Source organism: Aquarana catesbeiana, linkage group LG01 (assembly GCF_042186555.1).
Source record: "Aquarana catesbeiana isolate 2022-GZ linkage group LG01, ASM4218655v1, whole genome shotgun sequence".
NCBI lineage: Eukaryota > Metazoa > Chordata > Amphibia > Anura > Ranidae > Aquarana > Aquarana catesbeiana.
This window is the reverse complement of record NC_133324.1, coordinates 744,511,050-744,532,207: the sequence shown is the minus strand read 5'-3', so window position 1 is coordinate 744,532,207 and position 21,158 is coordinate 744,511,050. Positions and strand designations below refer to the sequence as shown.

The following is a 21,158-nucleotide window of genomic DNA, read 5'->3' as shown; positions in this document are numbered from 1 at the left end:
TCATCTGCATTATTCTCCTGCAGCAAAGGCATATTACATAATTGGTCACGATTAATAAAGCAACCAATTTTTGGTCCAAGAACTCCTCCTCCTCCTGTTCCTGGACTGGACTTGGATCAAAGCAATAACTCCAAGGCCAATAATAAATAACATGTTATCTCCTCCAATTCCACAACATGTCTGGTTGATGAACGTTCGTTCAGAAACAAACTGAAAAGCACAAAATGAAAAGCACCAAATGAAAAGTGCGAAATGAAAAGCACGAATCAACACTCACCAAACTTCTACTAACATGAAATTAGCAGAAGAAGCATAAAGGGTGGCGCTAAAGATCTGAAAAAACACGTAGTACGTCACTACTTTCATGATTGTAGGCCGACAATTCCTTGCCGTTTGTATGCAAGACAAAATCCAGGCACACTCCTTCGGACAAAAGTCCGAGGTTTTGTCTGCGGAAAATCCAATCGTGTGTATGAGGTGGTGTAGACAATCAACCATGGTTTGGCATGATAAACCCTGACAAGCCCTCTTGCATTGTGATTAGTGTAGCAGGATCTTTGGGGGAAGCACTCCCGGCACCCCATATGGGAACTTACTGTGCCCGGAGGCCTACCCCAACAATCCATGAAGAAGCGAATGAGCCTTGTGGAGGGTAGAAAAGCACTAGAACCAAACCTTCGAGCCTAGTGAAAAGGACCAATTATCATACTTTCATTTAGGTAACAAACCCGTGGATTCACTTTGTATGTTAGGATGGACTGTAGTGCAGGAGAAAAGTGAGAGAACAGAGGAGAAAAGTTGATCATGAGAAGAGAGAGGAAGCATAGAAAGAGCCAATCAACAGGGAGGGAGGTATTAGCTAAATGAAAGCAATTATTTGTTAGACCTGGATTCCAGGTATGAAAGAAATGCCCACGTGCAGGGCCCAAGTTTCCCAGATAGTTTCAAATGACGAGACCGCATTCGTTAAGATGCTAGCCAACTTCTCCTGGGACATAAACCACAAAATCTTACGTTTGGCTGCTAAGAAGGAGACCTTGGGTTGTTTCCAAGCTTTGGCTATGGTCAGCTTGGCCCCTAGCAGCATAAAATGGATCAATTTGCAATTGGCTTTGAGAGTCTTTGGAAGGTTCGAATTCAGGAGAGCAATGGCCAGGGTTCTTGGGAGCTGGTAACTTGTCACTTTTTGGATCAAGGCAGAACGACCTAATTTTGGGACACTCCCACCAAATGTGGGCCATGGAGCCTAGGAGTTGGCAACCCCAATAACACTGAGGGTTTGCTGTGGGAAAAATGGTAGCCAGCTTTGAGGGGGTGAGGTACCATCTGGTCATCAATTTAATGCCCCGTACACACGATCTAACTTTCCGACAACAAAACTGTGGAAGGTTGTTGGCTCCAACTTGTCTTGCATACACACAGTTACACAAATGTTGGCTAACAATTATGAACGTAGTGACGTACAAGATGTACGGTGAGACGATAAAAAGGAAGTTCAATAGTCATGCGCCACCCTTTGGGCTCCTTCTGCTAATGTCATGTTTAGTGAGCATTGATTCTGAGCATGTGTGTTTGTACTTTGGACTTTTGTATACACACGATTGGAAAGTCCGACAACACACATTTGTTGACGGAAAATTTGAGAACATGCTAGCCAACATTTGTTGGTGGAAAGTCCGACAACAATTGTCCGATGGAGCATACACACGGTCGGATTTTCCGCCAACAAGCTCACATCCAACATTTCCCGTCGGAAAATTTGATTGTATTTACGCGGCATTAGGCTAGATTAAGGAGATGTTCCTAATCCCCTTGAAGGATCTAGAAAAGGAGGTCTGCCACCTCTCTAAATCCCATTGAATTTGGAGGTCGTTTTCCCAAGCCAACATATAAGATGATTTGCAGTACAGGTGAGCACGTGACTGGTGGATGACAGAGATTCCACCCCTCTGATCTATGGCCTGTCCACACCATAATTTGTAAGGTGAAAATCTGGGAGGGGTAGGTTTCCCCTTTCAGATCTTATGGAGAAAGTGTTGTATTTGTTGAAATCTGCATTGTTCCGAGGTCAGGAGTTCAAGCTTCTGAGCACAGAAGCTCTGGGAAATTTGTCCCGAGGGAGTGAAGAAATGGTCAATGCAATACAACCCCTTGTCCAACCACCATTTAAAGGATTTAATGTCTTGACCAGGGATAGTCTGGATTGTGAAAGATATGTGAGAGGAGCTGACATTCAGAGGTCAGTGAGGTCTCAGATCTAATTTTGTCCAAGAGAATCAGGGTTTGTGATAGGATGGGTGATAATATTGGGGGGTGATCCTTGGAGGGGGCCCATAGGAGATAATCTAAGGTGTAGGTGAGGGCTGCCTGCCTCTCTATTTGAACCCAGTCAGGTTTTTCAAGTCTGGAGTACACAGTGGATATTTGAGCTATTCTTGCTGCTTGAAAATACCATAACAGGTATTCCAACCCGTGTCCTAGGTTGGAATAGGGTTTTTTGGGGTATCCTGTGGCATGAACCCCCCCAGATGAATTTAGTGACTTTGCTTTGGAAAGATTTCAAATGATATTTCCTTATGTTGATTGGGAGGGATCTGAATAGGTAAAGCAGTCTGGGGAGGATCATCATTTTTATGGAGTATATTCTACCTAGCCAGGATAGCTCCCCCTTAGCCCAGTTTCTCAGGTCAGACTCTAGCTTCTGGTACATGAGAGGGAAGTTTGATGAATATAAGCGTTCTATTTTAGCTGTGAGAGTGATCCCAAGTACTTAATAGAGGTGTCGCTCCACTCAAACTCGAAAGAGCTTTTCAGTGCTGTAACTGCTTCTGGATTAAAAGAAATGTTTAGAGCGTGGGGTTTAGAGTAGTTTACCTGGAGGCCCGAGACAGCTGTAAATTCCTTCAATAGTTAGCAGAGATTGGGAAGGGTTGTAATCGGTGAAGTAATAAATAGCAGCATGTCGTTGGCGAATAAGCAACATTTATGGGTTTGAGAGCTACAAGTTACCCTTTAGATGTTGGGGTTGGAGCATATTGCGATCGCCAAGGACTCAATCGCAATAGCAAAAATTAAGGGGAACAGTGGGCAGCCCAATCTAGTGCCCCTAGCTATACTAAAGGGTCTTGAGTAATGTCCCTGGAGGGGTATCAGAGTTTTCGGGGAGGAGTAGAGGGAGTGGAGAATCCCCATGAAGCGCTGGCTAAATCCCTATTGCTCCATGAGGGTGAAAATATAAGGCCAGTCACCGAGTCAAAAGCCTTATGTATATCAAGGGATAGTAGCATGCCTTCTTGTTTGGGGCCCTTATCCCAGCTGGATTGTAAAAGGGAGATGATGTATATTGCCCTTCTGATTTGGCCCCTGTCTGCCTGGGATAAATCCTACTTGGTCCTTGTGGACTTACCGACTAATGAAGGAAGCTAGGCGATTGGTAAGAATTTTTGTTAGAATCTTTAGGTCATTGTTTATTAGGGAGATGGGTCTATAGTTCCCCACCTTTTCCTGGTTTTTGTCTGGTTTGGGTATTACTGTTATGTAGTCAGTGTTGAATTTAGGGTCTAAGGGAGAGCCTAGGGTTTTTGTGTTGAAAAATTTTGCCAAGTAGGGGGCGAGAGTATCAGCAAAGGCCTTGTAATAGGGTACTGAAAGACCGTCAGGTCCAGGGGCTGAACCCTTTTTAAGCTCTTTTATGACCTCCGTTATCTCCTCAACCGAAAAGGCTGCCTCTAACAAGTTTTTGTGGTCGGTAGATAGGGTTGGTAAGGGAAGGTCCTTTAGAAAGTTAGAGATTATTTGGTCCTTGTCTGTGGAGGCTGTGCTGTAGAGCTTAGTGTAGCAGTCATGGAAGGCTTAGAGTATTTTGTTCAGATTGGCTGTAGGGGGTTGTCCTGCTATCCTAATTTTGGGGAGGGTGTGGGCACGATACGGAGGTGAAAGTTTAGAGGCTAACATGGAGCCAATTTTGTCTTTCTGAGAATAGAATTTGTCCCCAATCCAGCGAATGTGTTTTTTCGCTTTTGCCCTTAGAGCTAGATTGAGCTCTAACCTACAGTAGCTGCATCTAACTGTGCTATTGAGGCCTTAGTTGGACATTTCTTATGTTTAGCCTTTAGGGTTGCAAAGGTTTTTTTATAATTTTATATAATGTCCATCTGTCATTCTCTCTTGATTTGGGTCGCCAGTTGGATTATCTTGCCTCTAATGGTCACTTTGTGGGCTGCTCACAAAGTCTCCGGGGAAATATTGTCAACATCATTCAGGTTAAAGTATTCCTTTAAGGAGTCATCTATTTGTTTAGTTTTGATGGGTTCCCTAAGGAGCGATTTATTAAATCACCAGTGCATTTCTGGTAGTCTTGTAAGGGTGGTATGTAGGGAGAGCGTTACCATGGAGTGATCTGACCAGACTGTATCTTTGGTGGTTGATTTTTGAGCAGATGGAATGAGGCTTGGGTAAACTAGGATATGGTCGATCCTGGCATAGGACTGGTGGGGGCAGGAATAATGAGTATAGTCTAGTTTTGAGGGGTTCAGTTCCCTCCAAATGTCAACAAGGCCTTGTGAGTTAAGGAGTCTAGCTATTTTGAGACTCACCTTAGTGGGGCAGGTCAGCTGGGCCATAGGGGGTTTGGACCTGTCTAGCCCTGGTCAAAAACAACAATTGAGTCCCCTCCAATGATGACCGTGCCCTCCAAGAGGGGCTTTAGGGTTTGGAAGAGAGACTGGAAGAATTTAGTCTGTCCCTTATTGGGGGTGTAGTAGGATACTATGGAGTATAACTGTCCCTCCACAGTTCCCTTTACTAGGAGAAATCTTCCCTCCGGGTCTCTGTAGTCCACGATCGGGGAGAATTTACTATGCTTAGAGAATAAGATTGCTACTCCCTTGGTCTTGTTTGCTGCATTTGCTAGGTAAAATGTGGGGTAATATTTTTAGGAATTTGGGGTTGTATCGGGCCGGGAAGTGTGTCTCTTGGAGCATAACTATGTCTAGTTTGAGAGAGTGGTAGTTTTCAAATGCTTTCCTTCATTTCCCGGGGGAGTTTAGTCCCTGAGCATTATGTGTAGCTATGCTAAAATTTGTCCCTGTTGGGTTTGAGTTATCCATGAGAACAGAGGGGTGAAATGCTGTTGAAGCTACCGTCACTTACCCATTGCCGTCTTCTTCCGTTGGAAATAGAACTTAGTGTATGGCGGGTTTTAATCCGGGGCTGGTACCGGATACACGTCTCAACCTGTAGATTGGCTAGAAAAGGAAAAAGAGTTAGAGATAGAAAAAAAGAGGAAAGTAGACAAAATAAGGAAAAGTGTCTTCTAGAAAGACCAATTGGGTTTGGTTTGGAACACTCCTGCCAAACTCCTACCGAGAAAAATTGGCCATAATGAGGGCCGACAACCTATCCCACAGAAACAGGGAAGCTTCTACTATGGGATAGGTGGAGGCGCAAGTGGGTCATCCCGGACCCTGACATCTATGTGGAACAGTAACAAAAAAAATAAACACAACTAATGTTATCATATCTATAGAACAATGGGTGAAAAACAAGAAAAAAGAAAACGGGAACTCCCAGGACTCCATCTGAGGTGTCTCCCTACCCTTCCAGATTGGGGGGGGAAAGGGAGGGCCACTGTATAGAGCATGAAACGTGCTTAAGGCACTGAGACTGCCTTAAGGCCCTGAATGCATACAATATTACTATCCCCAGGCCACGGGAAAGCCCAAATTTCCAGCGCCCCTGGAGCTGCGCTCGAGAGGGGTTGGAAAAGCTCTGGAGTAAAGCTCTGAACTTCTCGATAACTAGGGCCTTTGAGGTAGCAAATAATCATTGACAACACTTAAGACAGTTTTTTAGAAAATAGAGGAAGACTTGTTTTGTCCTGTAATTTGCTTGTAACAAGCAGCGGAAAGAAAACTTGGAATGCAGGGGGACAAACAGTTTGGGTGCGTAGGTTAGGAGCGAATTGCTCCATCAACAGGTAGAACCACAATCGCCGGAGAGGAAAACAAATGAGAGTAGGGTATTTGTTGACTCGAGTTGCAGTCTTAGGAAGGCCTGCCATCTTTGGATCTCTTGGTCTTTCCTTTGTTCCAGACTGGGAAGACAGGGCTTGCTGGGGGGGGGGCCTGTTGTGAGAGGACTGACAGGAGTGGTTTGAGAGCTCTCCGCTTTTGAATTGTTGAGGGGGAGATATCTGCAAAGATTTGTATTTGATGACCCTGACATGTCACCTTTGGCTTGGTGCGTGATTGTTACATGACTTCTTCCTTTATGGTGTAGAAGTGTGGCTTCACGATTGCATCCCTAGGGGATCCATCGTTTCTGGGGGGGGGTGTCCCAGGGCCCTGTGAGCGCTGTCCAACTCCAGGCAGGGTATTGGGGATTAGATCCTTGATAAGCTCCTGGACTGCAGGAGAAATGTCCGTGATGGTCTCAGGAAAGCCCCAGATTCTGAAGTTATATCTTCTGGACCTGTTTTGGTTCTGTTCTGGTTCTGGATGCTGTAATGTCCAGTTTGTTTTCTATGGCCTCCATTCTGGATCCCAGGTTTTGAAAATTAGATTTAATGTCCCTTGTGATTTTAGCTACTGTGTTGGCTAGCCCCCTCTCTAGGAGGTCAAAGAGCTTGTGGAATAGGTCTGTTGGTGCAGTAGCCGGGTCCTGGCCTGGGAAACATGGGGATCCCAGGTTTTGAAAATCAGATTTAATGTCCCTTGTGATTTTAGCTACTGTGTTGGCTAGCCCCCTCTCTAGGAGGTCAGAATTGTGGAATAAGTCTGTTGGCGGAGTAGCCGGGTCCTGGCCTGGGAAGCCTGGGGATGGGTTCTAAGCAGATGGGTTTGGGAAGGCCCAACTAGAGAAAGCGTGTAGTCCTCCATGGCATGGCCCAGCAGGGACTCTGTGGAGGCTGGAGAAGGAGCCAGGGGGAGCTGGGTATTCCCATGGATCACCTGGGAGTAGGTGAGTGTTGCTGAGGCTAAGACTTGCTTCTGATCCTGGGATCCCTCTGTGTAGGCTGCTTGTGGCTATGGTGCTGCAGCGGCCTATTTGGTACACCCACCCCACGCTGATGTGTCGAATTGCGGCACAAGATATCATCTGGCGGCCGGTCTGGACATCCAGGGGTTTGCACTGGGGTCTCAGGAACTGGGGTGTCCTGTTGGTGACTGTCCTGGGTGGCTGTGAGAGGGGCTGTGTGCACCGTAGGTTTGGGGTGATGCAGAGCTCCGGGCTTATGCAGCCATCTTGGAGCTACCGCGCATGTGCACTCCCATCACAGAAGTTTTTAAGCATATAAACATTGGTACCTAAAGGATTCTCTGCTGGATACAGTTTTTTAAACACCCTGTTTTATTGGTTCTTTTTAAAACTTACAATAATGTTACTCTATAATTCATATGCCATAAATGTATTTCTGCTGATGATAGGGAAACAATATACTGCATAGCTAATGAACCTACAATGGAAAAGACTACTGTGCTAAATAAAAAATCTGGGCCTTATGTAGTGATATACTAATACCTTTATGTTTGCAGTAGAGAAAACTTACTGGTTTATTTCAACCTGTTTGAGCATAACCTAAATGAATTTCTTATATCTTATATATACTGTATATATTATTGTTAATGGTGTGCAGCGCTTTATATTGCTATGAAACAGTATACAAAATCGTATGTGTAAAAGTCCAAAGCATGATGCTAATGTCCCAAAATATAAGTGCAAAAACTGTCTGTAAAGTGACTTGGGTATCCACCATGTGGCTAATGCACTCATCTAAGCAACTATTCACTCACCAGAAACAAGTGAATATACAGTCTTAAACTGCCATTACACTCCACCCGGTAATCTGAACACTGAATCACCATCCGTGAGCCTCCACCAATATATGCACTCACCAGAAGTAAGGCAAAGATATATCTTTAGCTGCTCCTATTAGTGGAGGATTCTCCCGACCTTTCTTGTCAATTTAATGGAGGGAACCAAAAAGTTCTTTAAACTGTTTAAAAAAGCTCACCACCAGGAGCCCAAAGAATACTGTGCTGTGCTGTCTCCAGAGAAGCCAGGTTGCATATCCACATACACATGGACATCCCAGAACTGGACAACCGCGCTGTAGCTGTCTTTCGACTATAGCACGATTGTCAAATGGTTAAACACTGTTGTGGGTTGGCAATGCACAGCATTTTTGTGACCTGAGTGGTGACAACACTGCCCAGTGTTTTTTGCTAAACTACTCAACCACTACCACTCTCAGATCTTTACAACACAAAGGTAATTATTCTGAACTCCAAGATAAGAACTAGGGGGTTGCTTTGAGTTAACACAGGAAATGTACACAGCACAGCTCTGATGTTCAACAAGTTTTGTGCTGGCACTTATCAAACAGATATAACACAATACTTCCAGTGATACATTACACAGATTAAAAATGAGCAAATAAAAGAAGTTTGTTCAGCTTGCTCCTGTCAGCTGCTTGTTTTCTGTTTATTGATCTCATTTTTATTTCTTAAAATTGAAATCCATGTCTGGAATGTTGTCAGCTTCATATCTGTAGGTGCAAAATTTTTAGTGTGTGCAATAATTGCTGTACCCATGTACTTATTTTTCTAATTCTATGGAGGTTTATGACCTTGTCTTTTATTTACATCTAACAGGGTGGCTTAAGTGCGCAGGCTTTCGTTCGTGTTGATATAGAGGATATAAATGACAATGCACCTGTGTTTGAGACAACAAATTATGTGGCAAGCACCAGCAGCCACACTCAAGCAGGCACAGAAATTGTTAATGTGTTAGCCGAGGACAAAGATGGAGGAATATTTGGAGGAGTACTTTATGAAATCATACCTGGAGAGAAAACATCACTGTTTACTATTGACTCATCTACAGGTAATGGTGTCTCTGTTTACTTACCACTATATTTCACCCCATACACATCTTATTAAAAAAAATCTGGTCATACATGTATATATTTTCATTCAAAAAATTTTGTTTTAAGAACATTCACTTGATTTTGTAACGGTTAGTGGGGCCAAATCAACATTTGGTTTGGTTTCATCACAGTAATGGGAAAATTTGAAGGACCAAGATGGAAAATTTTTCTTGGACTAATTTTGAACACAAATGTGATTTTCGACATCAGTCACTGAATGTACAAAGAATTTTCATATGAATGTTCATACTAATATTTTCGTTCAAGAATCTATCAGTGTATAGTCAGAATTAGTTTTAAGTACAGCATGGTGGTACTGCCACAAAAAGAGATCCAGGTCTACAAATCTATAAATTGGAGCATGGAATACATTTTCAGGACTGAGAGAATCTATGCTATTACATTTTCTGAATGTGTAGGGCATGCACATAAAGCCATAGCATTGCCAGTGGCACACAGGTATTTTATCTTGTTCCAATCAGCACTAAACACATAGATGGATTGTTAAGAAAATACAGTATCATATTGTATTTCATCATTTACGTTAGAAAAATATGAATAGCAATTATCCTGTTTAAGACGCTTTGTTATACCAGCTTCAGTCTGTTCTTTTATGTATTTATACTGTTTAGACAGACTTGTTTATTTTGTACTATCATATGACACAAAGCTGCTCAATGGACAAAACAGTATGCAAAGAAGACAACACCAAAGAAGAGGTCAATACAAATAAACAGCCCTATCTGATTATATAAATATATGACAGGAAAGAAAAAGAGGAAGCAAGGAAGACAAAAAAGCAATGTGTTTAGTAGTAGACATTTCCGTAAGGCGTGTGTTTGCCAACAAATTAAAGTGATTGTAATATGGAAAACCCCTTTAGAGATGTAATTAACCAATATCAGACTTAAGGTCTGTATCCCAGACAAGTCATCCCACATGGAGAGGCAATCTTAACGTTATATCGTCTAATCATATGAATGAGCAGATGAGTAAACGCAACAGTGGATTGATGCCCAGGAGCTTAACAATACCATCATTCCATTTTTATAACTTAAGCCTCACTCTTCATGTCCATGTTTCCAGGCTTCTTGATAACTATCCTAGATATTGTCCAGATCCAGTGTTGATGTAATTATGGTTTATATCATAAACCTATAGTGTAATGCTATACCACAAGTGTATAGCTTCTTCAGCACTTTTGAGTGGAATATGTCTGGGATTTTGTTAAAGGGATACTCAGCACAAGATATTTAACCAAGAAACGTAACCTATTGAAATGTCCTCCCTATTAGTCATGAATATAGCGGTATTCACAACCTGATCTAATGTTTTCCTCTGTGGCAGCAATGCTTGCAGAAAAACATAAATGTATGTGCAGTGCAGTTCACTGGCAAGGTCTCATGAACCTTTGCATTTATTTACCACATTTTTATTTAAGTAGTAACAAATTCTCTCGTTTATGTATTAAGATGAGCAGACAAGAAAATTAAATATGATTTTTATTGGTTTTTGTTAGCACAGTGTGAACATACCATTTTTTGTATTCTTCATGTTGTTATAATTATTATTATTATTATTACATTAATTACAGTACCTTGCAGTTTTTGTAGGAGAAGAAAATATTTAAACTACTTCCACAGATGCTAATGCAAACCTGTTTTCCAGCTATCTGCCCAACAGAAAACCTAGTGATGATATGTGCTGGATTTTATAAATGTAGCCTTACATCAGCAATGTCCTTGTGATCTAAAAATGTCATGTTACTGTGTCTTACCAATAAGGACCAGACAGGGTGTCCATTAAAATTATCAGGAAAATCACCATTTACTGCAATATATACAACACCATACACCCCACTACAAACTGTGCCATAAACACACATATGCACATTGTTAATTTAATAAGTATTGCACCATTGGTATATGCACTCTTATTAGACACAATAGAGGCACATAGCACCTAACAAGTGAACAGGGTCTGTCGCCTTTCATTATATAGGTAGCACCATTTACCCTTATACTTGCACTTATTAACCACTTCAGCCCCGGAAGGATTTACCCCCTTCCTGACCAGAGCACTTTTTACAATTTGGCACTGCGTCGCTTTAACTGCTAATTGCATGGTCATGCAATGCTGTACCCAAACGAAATTTGCATCCTTTTCTTCCCACAAATAGAGCTTTCTTTTGATGGTATTTGATCACCTCTGCCGTTTTTATTTTTTGCGCTATACACGGAAAAAGACCGAAAATTTTGAAAAAAAATGATATTTTCTACTTTTTGTTCTAAAAAAATCCAATAAACTCAATTTTAGTCATACATTTAGGCCAAAATGTATTCGGCCACATGTCTTTGGTAAAAAAAATGTCAATAAGTGTATATTTATTGGTTTGCGCAAAAGTTATAGCGTCTACAAACTAGGGTACATTTTCTGGAATTTACACAGCCTTTAATTTATGACTGCCTATGTCGTTTCTTGAGGTGCTAAAATGGCAGGGCAGTACAAAACTACCACAAATGACCCCATTTTGGAAAGTAGACACCCCAAGGAAATTGCTGAGAGGCATGTTGAGCCCATTGAATATTCATTTTTTTTGTCCCAAGTGATTGAATAATGACAAAAAAAAAAAAAAAAAAAATTACAAAAAGTTGTCACTAAATGATATATTGCTCACACAGGCCATGGGCATATGTGGAATTGCACCCCAAAATACATTTAGCTGCTTCTCCTGAGTATGGGGATACCACATGTGTGGGACTTTTTGGGAGCCTAGCCGCGTACGGGACCCCGAAAACCAAGCACCGCCTTCAGGATTTCTAAGGGCGTACATTTTTGATTTTACTCCTCACTACCTATCACAGTTTTGAAGGCCATAAAATGCCCAGATGGCATAAACCCCCCCCAAATGACCCCATTTTGGAAAGTAGACACCCCAAGCTATTTGCTTTGAGGCATGTTGAGTCCATGGAATGTTTTATATTTTGACACAAATTGCGGGAAAGTGACAAATTTTTTTTTTTTTTTTTTTGCACAAAGTTGTCACTAAATGATATATTGCTCACACAGGCCATGGGCATATGTGGAATTGCACCCCAAAATACATTTAGCTACTTCTCCTGAGTACGGGGATACCACATGTGTGGGACTTTTTGGGAGCCTAGCCGCGTACGGGGCCCCTACAACCAATCACCGCCTTCAGGATTTCTAAGGGTGTAAATTTTTGATTTCACTCTTCACTACCTATCACAGTTTCGGAGGCCATGGAATGCCCAGGTGGCACAAACCCCCCCAAATGACCCCATTTTGGAAAGTAGACACCCCCAAGCTATTTGCTGAGAGGCATGGTGAGTATTTTGCAGCTCTCATTTGTTTTTGAAAATAAAGAAAGACGAGAAAAAAATTTTTTTTTTCTTTTTTCAATTTTCAAAACTTTGTGACAAAAAGTGAGGTCTGCAAAATACTCACTATACCTCTCAGCAAATAGCTTGGGGTGTCTACTTTCCAAAATGGGGTCATTTGGGGGGGGGGGTTTGCCACCTGGGCATTCCATGGCCTCCGAAACTGTGATAGGCAGTGAAGAGTGATGCACTAAAACACACTATATTGCCCAAATGTTTGATGAAATAAAAAAGATGATCTTAGGCCGAGTACATGGATACCAAACATGACATGCTTTAAAATTGCGCACAAACGTGCAGTGGCGACAAACTAAATACATTTTTAAAAGCCTTTAAAAGCCTTTACAGGTTACCACTTTAGATTTACAGAGGAGGTCTACTTCTAAAATTACTGCCCTCGATCTGACGTTCGCGGTGATACCTCACATGCATGGTGCAATTGCTGTTTACATTTGACGCCAGACCGACGCTAGCGTTCGCCTTAGCGCGAGAGCAGGGGGGGCAGGGGTGCTTTTTTTTTTTTTTTTCTTTATTATTATTATTATTTTTATCTTATTTTTAAACTGTTCCTTTCATTTTTTTTTTTTAAATCATTTTTATTGTTATCTCAGGGAATGTAAATATCCCCTATCATAGCAATAGGTAGTGACAGGTACTCTTTTTTGAAAAAATTGGGGTCTATTAGACCCTAGATTTCTCCTCTGCCCTCAAAGCATCTGACCACACCAAGATCGGTGTGATAAATTTCCCAATGGCGCTGTTTACATCCGGCGAAATCTAAGTCATAAAATGCTCGTAGCTTCCGGTTTCTTAGGCCATAGAGATGTTTGGAGCCACTCTGGTCTCTGATCAGCTCTATGGTCAGCTGGCTGAATTACCGGCTGCATTTTCAGGTTTCCTGTTGAGACAGGAGAGCCAGAGAAAAACACGGAAGACGTTGGGGGGGCATTCCCTCCCACTACTTGTAAAAGCAGTCTAGAGGCTAATTAGCGGCTAGGATTGCTTTTACATGAAAGCCGACCGCTGGTTGAAAAGAATGATACCAAGATGATACCTAAACCTGCAGGCATCATTCTGGTATAACCACTCAAAGTCGTGAATGGCGTACCTGAGAACAAAAAAATGGTTAACAATAAAGCACAGTAAATGGTAAAGTATAAAAAATTGCATACCTGAAAAGCAAACATGATAAAACATAATAACAATAAAACATTGCAGAATAGAATACAGTAAAAAAGAGCAGAACAATAGAGAGAGAATAGAGAGAGAGAGAACAATAAAACGACAACTATTTTTTTTTATTTTATATTTTTGTATGTGTTTTTTTTTTTTACACTTTTTTTTGTAACTGTAACTTTTATAACTGTAACCGGTTCCAGGTTTGGGTCTCTCAAAATGCGATGGCATCTTGGGAGACCCTGTGAAAGTGTGCCTAGTCTGTGCAATGCTGTACCCTACGCTAATACTCAACTAGTGTATGGTAGCGTTCAAAACATTCACCAATGCAAAGACCAGGATTGTCAGGACAGGAGGGACAATAATAGCGGGTGTCACGCCTATATCCGCACTTGCTGCAGACACGACATCTTTTTTGGGGGGGTTCGTTGGGTAGGGGTACTCGGGAGGACATAAAGAAAATGCCTCTCATGCAGCTGACTGCATTTGGTTGGGGATGTGTATGGGGGAAGTACGGGCGCTGCAGAAGCGGTGGGTTCCCAATTAGGATTGGCGAATGCAGCAGGAAGGGCATTATGGGCACGACGGGCCTGTGTTTGTCTTTTTGGTGACAGCGGGACACTACTTGTGCTTGCCACCTCACCAGCTTTAACTGCACTTATGGGACTCGCCACGTCACCAAGTGTTACTGCAGTGCTGGTTTGACTACGACCGGGGTGTACTAGGCCGCTGGTGCTTGCCAGTTCACCAAAACGCTACAAAAAAAACTGTTAGCGATTGCAGGGATCAGGCCTGACTCTGCGAACGCTGCAGTTATGCGTTTAGTGTTTTGTAAGTGACAGTGATCGATCGATACTGCACTTGGGTGGGCTGGGCTGGGCGGAGGGGCAAAACGCAGGTGCTAGCAGGTATCTGGGCTGATCCCGCTAACACTGCGTTTTTGGGAACCTTAAACTGCTGGGGACGCTAGTATAGATCTAATCGGATCAGATATTGATTCGTTCAGATACTATACCACTAAGGGAGGTGTACGGTGCGTGCGTGGGTGTTAGCGCTACTGGCACTAACCTGACGCTGCCTGGGGCTGGTGCTTGTCAGTTCACCAAAACGCTACCAAAAAAACTGTTAGCGATCGCAGGGATCAGGCCTGACTCTGCGAACGCTGCAGTTATGCGTTTAGTGTTTTGTACGTGACAGTGATCGATCGATACTGCACTTGGGTGGGCTGGGCTGGGCCGGGCGGAGGGGCAAAACGCAGGTGCTAGCAGGTATCTGGGCTGATCCCGCTAACACTGCGTTTTTGGGAACCCTAAACTGCTGGGGACGCTAGGATAGATCTGATCGGATCAGATATTGATTCGTTCAGATACTATACCACTAAGGGAGGTGTACGGTGCGTGCGTGGGTGTTAGCGCTACTGGCACTAACCTGACGCTGCCTGGGGCTGGTGCTTGTCAGTTCACCAAAACGCTACCAAAAAAACTGTTAGCGATCGCAGGGCTCAGGCCTGACTCTGCGAAAGCTGCAGTTATGCGTTTAGTGTTTTGTAAGTGACAGTGATCGATCAATACTGCACTTGGGTGGGCTGGGCTGGGCCGGGCGGAGGGGCAAAACGCAGGTGCTAGCAGGTATCTGGGCTGATCCCGCTAACACTGCGTTTTTTGATCCGATAAGATACTATACTACTAAGGGAGGCGTATGCTGCGTGCGTGGGTGTTAGCGGTACTGGCGCTAATCTGACGCTGCTTGGGGCGACGCATATCACCGCCGGGCGATCAGGGGGCTAAACCTTTATTCGGTAATAAACGCAGGGTGCCCTGACACTATAAAAAATAAACGAACTAACCAGCGTCACCGTAACAGTTATACGGTGATCAGTGGTGAAAGGGTTAACTAGGGGGCAATCTAGGGGTTAAAACATTTATTAGGTAGTATATGGGGGTCCCTGTCGCTATAAAACGCTGACGGCAAACCTAAATATTTACCTCCCTAACTAGCGTCACCTAGCGACACTAATACAGCGATCAGAAAAATGATCGCTTAGTGACACTGGTGACAGGGGGTGATCAAGGGGTTAAAACTTTATTAGGGGGTGTTAGGGGGGTACCCTAGACCTACAGGGGGCTAACACTCACTGACCTAACACTGTAACTGTCACAAACTGACACCAATGCAGTAATCAGAAAAAAAAAAAAAAAACCTGCTTGGTGTCAGTTTGTGACGGGGGGGTGATTGGGGGGGGATCGGGGGGTAATCGGGGGGGGATCGGGGGTGTAATGTGTGCCTGGCATGTTCTACTGTGTGTGTGTGTTTGTGTAACTCACAGTACAGTCTTCTCTACTCGGCGCCGGAACGGAAAATACCGAGCCAAGGAGAGATGACATCATTTCCTCTGCCTCTGTGTACAATACAGAGGCAGGGAAATGATCCCATTGGCTGGGAGCGATCGCGAGGGGGGGGCCACGAATGGATGGCCTCCCCCTCACCACCGATCGCCGGGGGAGATTTGCCGACCGCCGCAGGCACCGGGGGGGGGGTCCGATCGGACCCCCCACCCGCGGGCAGGCAAGGACGTACCTGTAAGTCCTTTTGCCTGCCCGTGCCGCTCTGAGGACGTATATGTTCGTGCGGCGGTCGGCAACTGGTTAAGTTTGAACATTCCAACATGACCCACTTCCAACTATCAAATCCCCCCCCTTTCTCTCCCCACATGTATCTGTAACAAAGTCTTAGCCTCCCATACACAGAGAGGGCGATCAAAGCGCCTGTCTTAAAATCTGATACGCATTTCACATTAAACATAGCTAGCACGTGGTTGAATTCTGCCTATTCCTCAGGCACATGCCCCCCCCCAGTGACTACCACATAGCCTGTGAAGATACAGTCACAGGGAGCGACACAGGTCTTGGGCCACCATGTGGACAGAGCGGTAATCTGTTTAAGGGGTAATGAGTTATGCCTCGTACACATGATCGGTTTTTCCAACAACAAATGTTGGATATGAGCTTGTTGTTGGAAAGTCCGACCGTGTGTACGCTCCATCTCTTGCTCTTGTACTTATGTCATCCCTGACCCCATATGCCACTGGTGGATATCATTTTAAAGGATAAGTTCTGCTGTCTTGTAACCCCCTTGTTTCCAACCCACCTAGTTTGACAATACTTTCATGTCCCCCTGTCGGACAATCCGAGATATCTCTTGACTTGCAGTATGGAATGGACCGTCATCTTTGGCCATGAAAGGTTAACAGATTGTACACTCCAACTAGCCATTCACTACATGTGTAGCTTCTGACATGATCAACTGGGTGAAAACAATACCATTGTTAAAAGCATTAGATAATCTGACAGCCCCTCTCCTCCAAAAGAAGCAAAAGTGCCTTATCTTGGTTATAGTCTATTTAAACCTTTAAAGAATGGGTATTAGGTGTTAAAGGATATGATATATTCTACTGTCTGTAACACTCTTGTTTCTAACCCACCTATACTGCCATGGCTGCCTGACCTGACCATCTCTAATACCTGATATCTCTTGACTATCTCTTGGCACCATGGAATGTACCACCATCTTTGGCCATGAAAGGTTAACAGATCAGCCATTTTCTAAATTTGTAGTTTCTGAGATGATCAGCTCGGTTAAAATAATAATACCATCATTATGTGTAGTAGACAATCTGATAGCCCCTCTCTCTCAACAGAGGGAAGTGTGCCTATTCTTAGTTATGTTCTATGTAAATATGTAAAGAACAGGTAAGTAGGTTCACTTCTCAAACACTGTACTTTACCAATACTGTAACCAGAGGCTTAATTTATATGGGCAGAGGGGAAAAGTATCTGGTGTATCCATTGTTTTTCTAAAGACCTTTTCTTTGTAATCAATTTGATAAAAGGAAAAGTTGGCCTTTATTTGGCTGTTATGGTCAATAGCGGCAACTTTTTTGCACTTCATTTTATACGTCATTTACTTATAGAAACTAAGCATTGAAAAGAAAACAAAAAAAAAGCCATGGGTTATCAAGCCTGCAGATAATCAAAGATACTCTCGAAAAGGTTCTTAACCTCAAATCAAAACCATGCCATTGTGTCCAAAACATTTTCACACAGTTCATGATGTTAAATATCATGAGAAGGTATTGTGGGAGTTAAAGGAGGCTTTGTGCCCCTAACAGAGACTTTTCTTCATCCACTCCCCTCTGAAATCAGTCAGTTATGTGGCAGCTCACACTTCTTTTCTGAAACTTATGACATTCGTAGTCGATTCATGTGTGTACTTTTATTTCTCTAGTTTTATTAGACTGAACACAATACCCCCTGGATGTTTCTGAACTTTTGCTCCTACTCAAGGTAGCAAAAGTTGTGTGTGAAATATCATGTCTTCACTTAGATGTGTCTGCATGATATTTTCTAGATAAAATGCATGCTAAGCCTGTTACTAATCAGATAAACCTCAAGTTACCTCTGTATAGTTCCTATTAAAATGTATGGTAGTACCTATACAGTATATACTACATAGTAACAGATATTGCTACTGACATCTTGACATTTGCAGCTTTTTTGTATAATAACTGAACCAAGACAAAAACCAAACAACCTTAAAGCTAAACACACATCCAAACTACAGTATATATATGATGTACAGTATGTATCTAAATAAAAGCAGTGTAATTACTTGAGTTTAACTTGGTTTCAGCCTCTTACATTACCTGTATAATAGAATCCAGACAGGGGGAGAGAAAAACTGCACAAGGAGCCAGCCGGTTGTGCTTCAGTTTAAGGAGCATCCTGAATGGAGGAAACAGCAAAGTGGCAGATAGATAAGCTCACCAGTATGCTGTTTCTGCTTTCTCTTTCCAGTCATTGGGCAGAGACATGACAGTGTGATATTTAATTGCAACAGATACAAATCAAGCCTCATGCCCTGATAGAGGGGCTGTGCTATGAACCAGAGCTGTAATGGACTGGCTGAATAGAAATTATTATTTTATGTGGTAGGGTTGGATAGTGAGAGGTATTGGTCAGCTTACAGAATAGGTACGGGTCAGTGAGCTTCAGGGTAAGATTCATTAAAACTAGAAAAAAGAAAATGAGCACAAAAGTAGAGTTTTTGCTCATGGCAGTCAGTCAGAATTATTGTTGATTTATTTTTTTGTGAAATGAAAGGTAGAAGCTGATTGGTGGCTACTGGCAATAGCCCACAACCTATATGCTGTCTATCTTCTTTTTTTTTCAGTTTCATGTCATTCCTACTTCCCACCTAAAATTAACTCCTTTATGGTCAAACAAACAAATGAGGGTAGACAAGAAAGTCAGAAACCTCTATGTTGTCACCTTGTCACCTCTATGTTGATTGTAAGGTTACTGCTAAACAAATTCACTTAGACTTAAATTGGTGAAGAGAAGTAGATTTCTCATTCTGCATTGTTATTTTTGACCTATAAGCTGACCTTTCATTATCAAGATTGCAAGGTCACTGTGACCATAGGTGACTTTAATCAAGTTTTCAGATTGCCAGTGCTACTCTTTTTATGCCCCTTATTAAAATCGTGTGTCTCTTTGGTGGTGGGATGAATCAGTCCCTGGTGACCTAAATTTACAACAGTGAGATCCCCCACCATCTTTTCTGAAGTGTTCCTGCCCAACCAAGTTTCTTCGGCAACTCTTCCAGGAGTTAGAAGCTTGACCTCTCAAATTTAAAAGTACTGCATGTTTATTGTATTGTAGATATTATAGATATGTTTATATGTGGCGATTTTAGTCTGATGTTGGGGTACAGAAGAAACAATGTGAACTACATCACATAGGGTGCTTCACTGTCTCCACTGTTGACTAGGGTTACACCAAACACTTTTATTTGTCTAATAACCTCTATAAGGTTCTAGTTTTCTGACACAAAAAAGCATTTTTTTTTGTACTTCTGGGAGTGTTTAATTGCCTATGCCTGCCTCCTCCCACATCGCTCAGTGGTTATTCCTTCTATCCCCTACGTCACCAGTACTAGTGGCCTGGGTAAATCACCAAGCACAGAGAGGGACCAGGAGATCAACATGTCTGGATGTGTCCATTTAAGTAGAAACTTCAGTTAGAAGTTTCTCTAAAGTGGAGCAGTGTTCAGTGTCATGGACAGTAGGAGAAGCAAACAATAATTTTCTTTTATTGAGGCAGGCTTTAATTGGGACTTTTAGGCAATGAGGTCATTTTAAATCTGATCTTGCATGAAAATTTAACCAATGAAGCCTGGGAAGGTTCCACCTCCTTCATGACCAGGCCATTTTTTTTTGTGATACGGCACTGCATTATTTTAACTGACAATTGCATGGTCGTGCAACACTGTACCTGAATAAAATCAATGTCCTTTTTTTTCCCCACAAATAGAGCTTTCTTTTGGTGGTATTTGATCACCTCTGCAGTTTTTATTTTTTGCGCTAGAAACAAAAAAAGGCCGACAAGCTCTATTTGTGGGAAAAAAAGGTCGTCAATTTTGTTTGGGTGCAATGTTGCATGGCCGCGCAATTGTCAGTTAAAGCAACGCAGTGGCGAATCGCAAAAAGTGCTCTGGTCAGGAAGGGGGTAAAATCTTCCGGGGCTGAAGCGGTTAAACTGTATTTATTTATTTTTTAGTTTTGGATGATTAGGTTTCCTGGCAGGTTTTTATTCCTGTTTGTGTCTCTGTTATAGAGATTGACTCTCTCCTGTTGTCAATGTTAGCACCGTCACAGGACTAAAAGGGAGGGAACAGCAATAAAGGGAAAATATTACAATGGAAAAAATACTTTCTCTGTTTAATAGGAAAGCAGAGAACAGGGTGCAAGACAGGTACATTTTTTTTAACCATAATGTCAGGCTTACCTCAAGGACAGGTACATTCTTATGTCAGGGTTGGGCTCTCAGTGGGAAGCCTCACTTACCTGTAGCAGGGTAACTCTGGCAAAAGTCATGCCTTAGTTACCCTGTTACCTGGATATGAGACTCCTTTTAAGTGTCAAGAATGCGCTGTTCTCTCCCCACTCACTTTTTTTTTTTCATAGAATCATCAGGACTTTGTGACACGATAACTCTAGTGTATAAATCAAAATTCATAAAATATGTTTGCTTATATGCTTTTCAAAGTTTCTTTTTTGTTAAGCATGCAGTTTTGCAAGTATCTTAGTTAAATTAAATGTCTCCATCATACTTTTTTGCAGGATCTTTTGCTTTGGGGCAGAAGACAGAAATAAGTTAAATGCTAGCCTTTTTTTAAAACTGGGTGACATTTTTCTTTTCTATTACCATCTTAGAATGATTGCCCATAGAAAAAGTTAACACTTATATTTACTAACACTTGGATTTTTCAATATTTTTGCTGAATCTTGCTTACTTAGTTAAGACTCTGACCACTCTCAGGTTTTATTATTTTCCTTTTGCCTATTGACAAGATTTCACCATCGTTCCTGTTGAGAGCAGGGGTGATGCTGTTCCTATTTCCTTGGTGGGCTACCTGATTGGGCTTTCCATTCCTGTGGGAGCTTGAAAGTACCCTGGGCTGCACCCTGGGCTGCACCGTCTGGAAGTCTATGTCTTCTTCAGATTTGGTAGCTAAAACTCTGGGAACTTCTTTTCCATATTGCATACCTGTGATGTTATAATTTTTATCTTGAGCACTCTTGCAGTGAATGA

At 42.4% G+C, this 21,158-nt stretch overlaps 1 protein-coding gene across 1 annotated transcript in view; it reads left to right on the top strand.

Annotated features, from left to right (window-relative positions):
• DCHS2 (dachsous cadherin-related 2) overlaps window positions 1-21,158 on the top strand; it is a 409,001-nt gene that overhangs the window by 238,239 nt on the left and 149,604 nt on the right. The window contains exon 3 of the mRNA XM_073605397.1: window positions 8,655-8,886. Within this exon, the coding sequence (XP_073461498.1) occupies window positions 8,655-8,886 (232 nt within the window). The remainder of the gene's footprint in view (window positions 1-8,654; window positions 8,887-21,158) is intronic.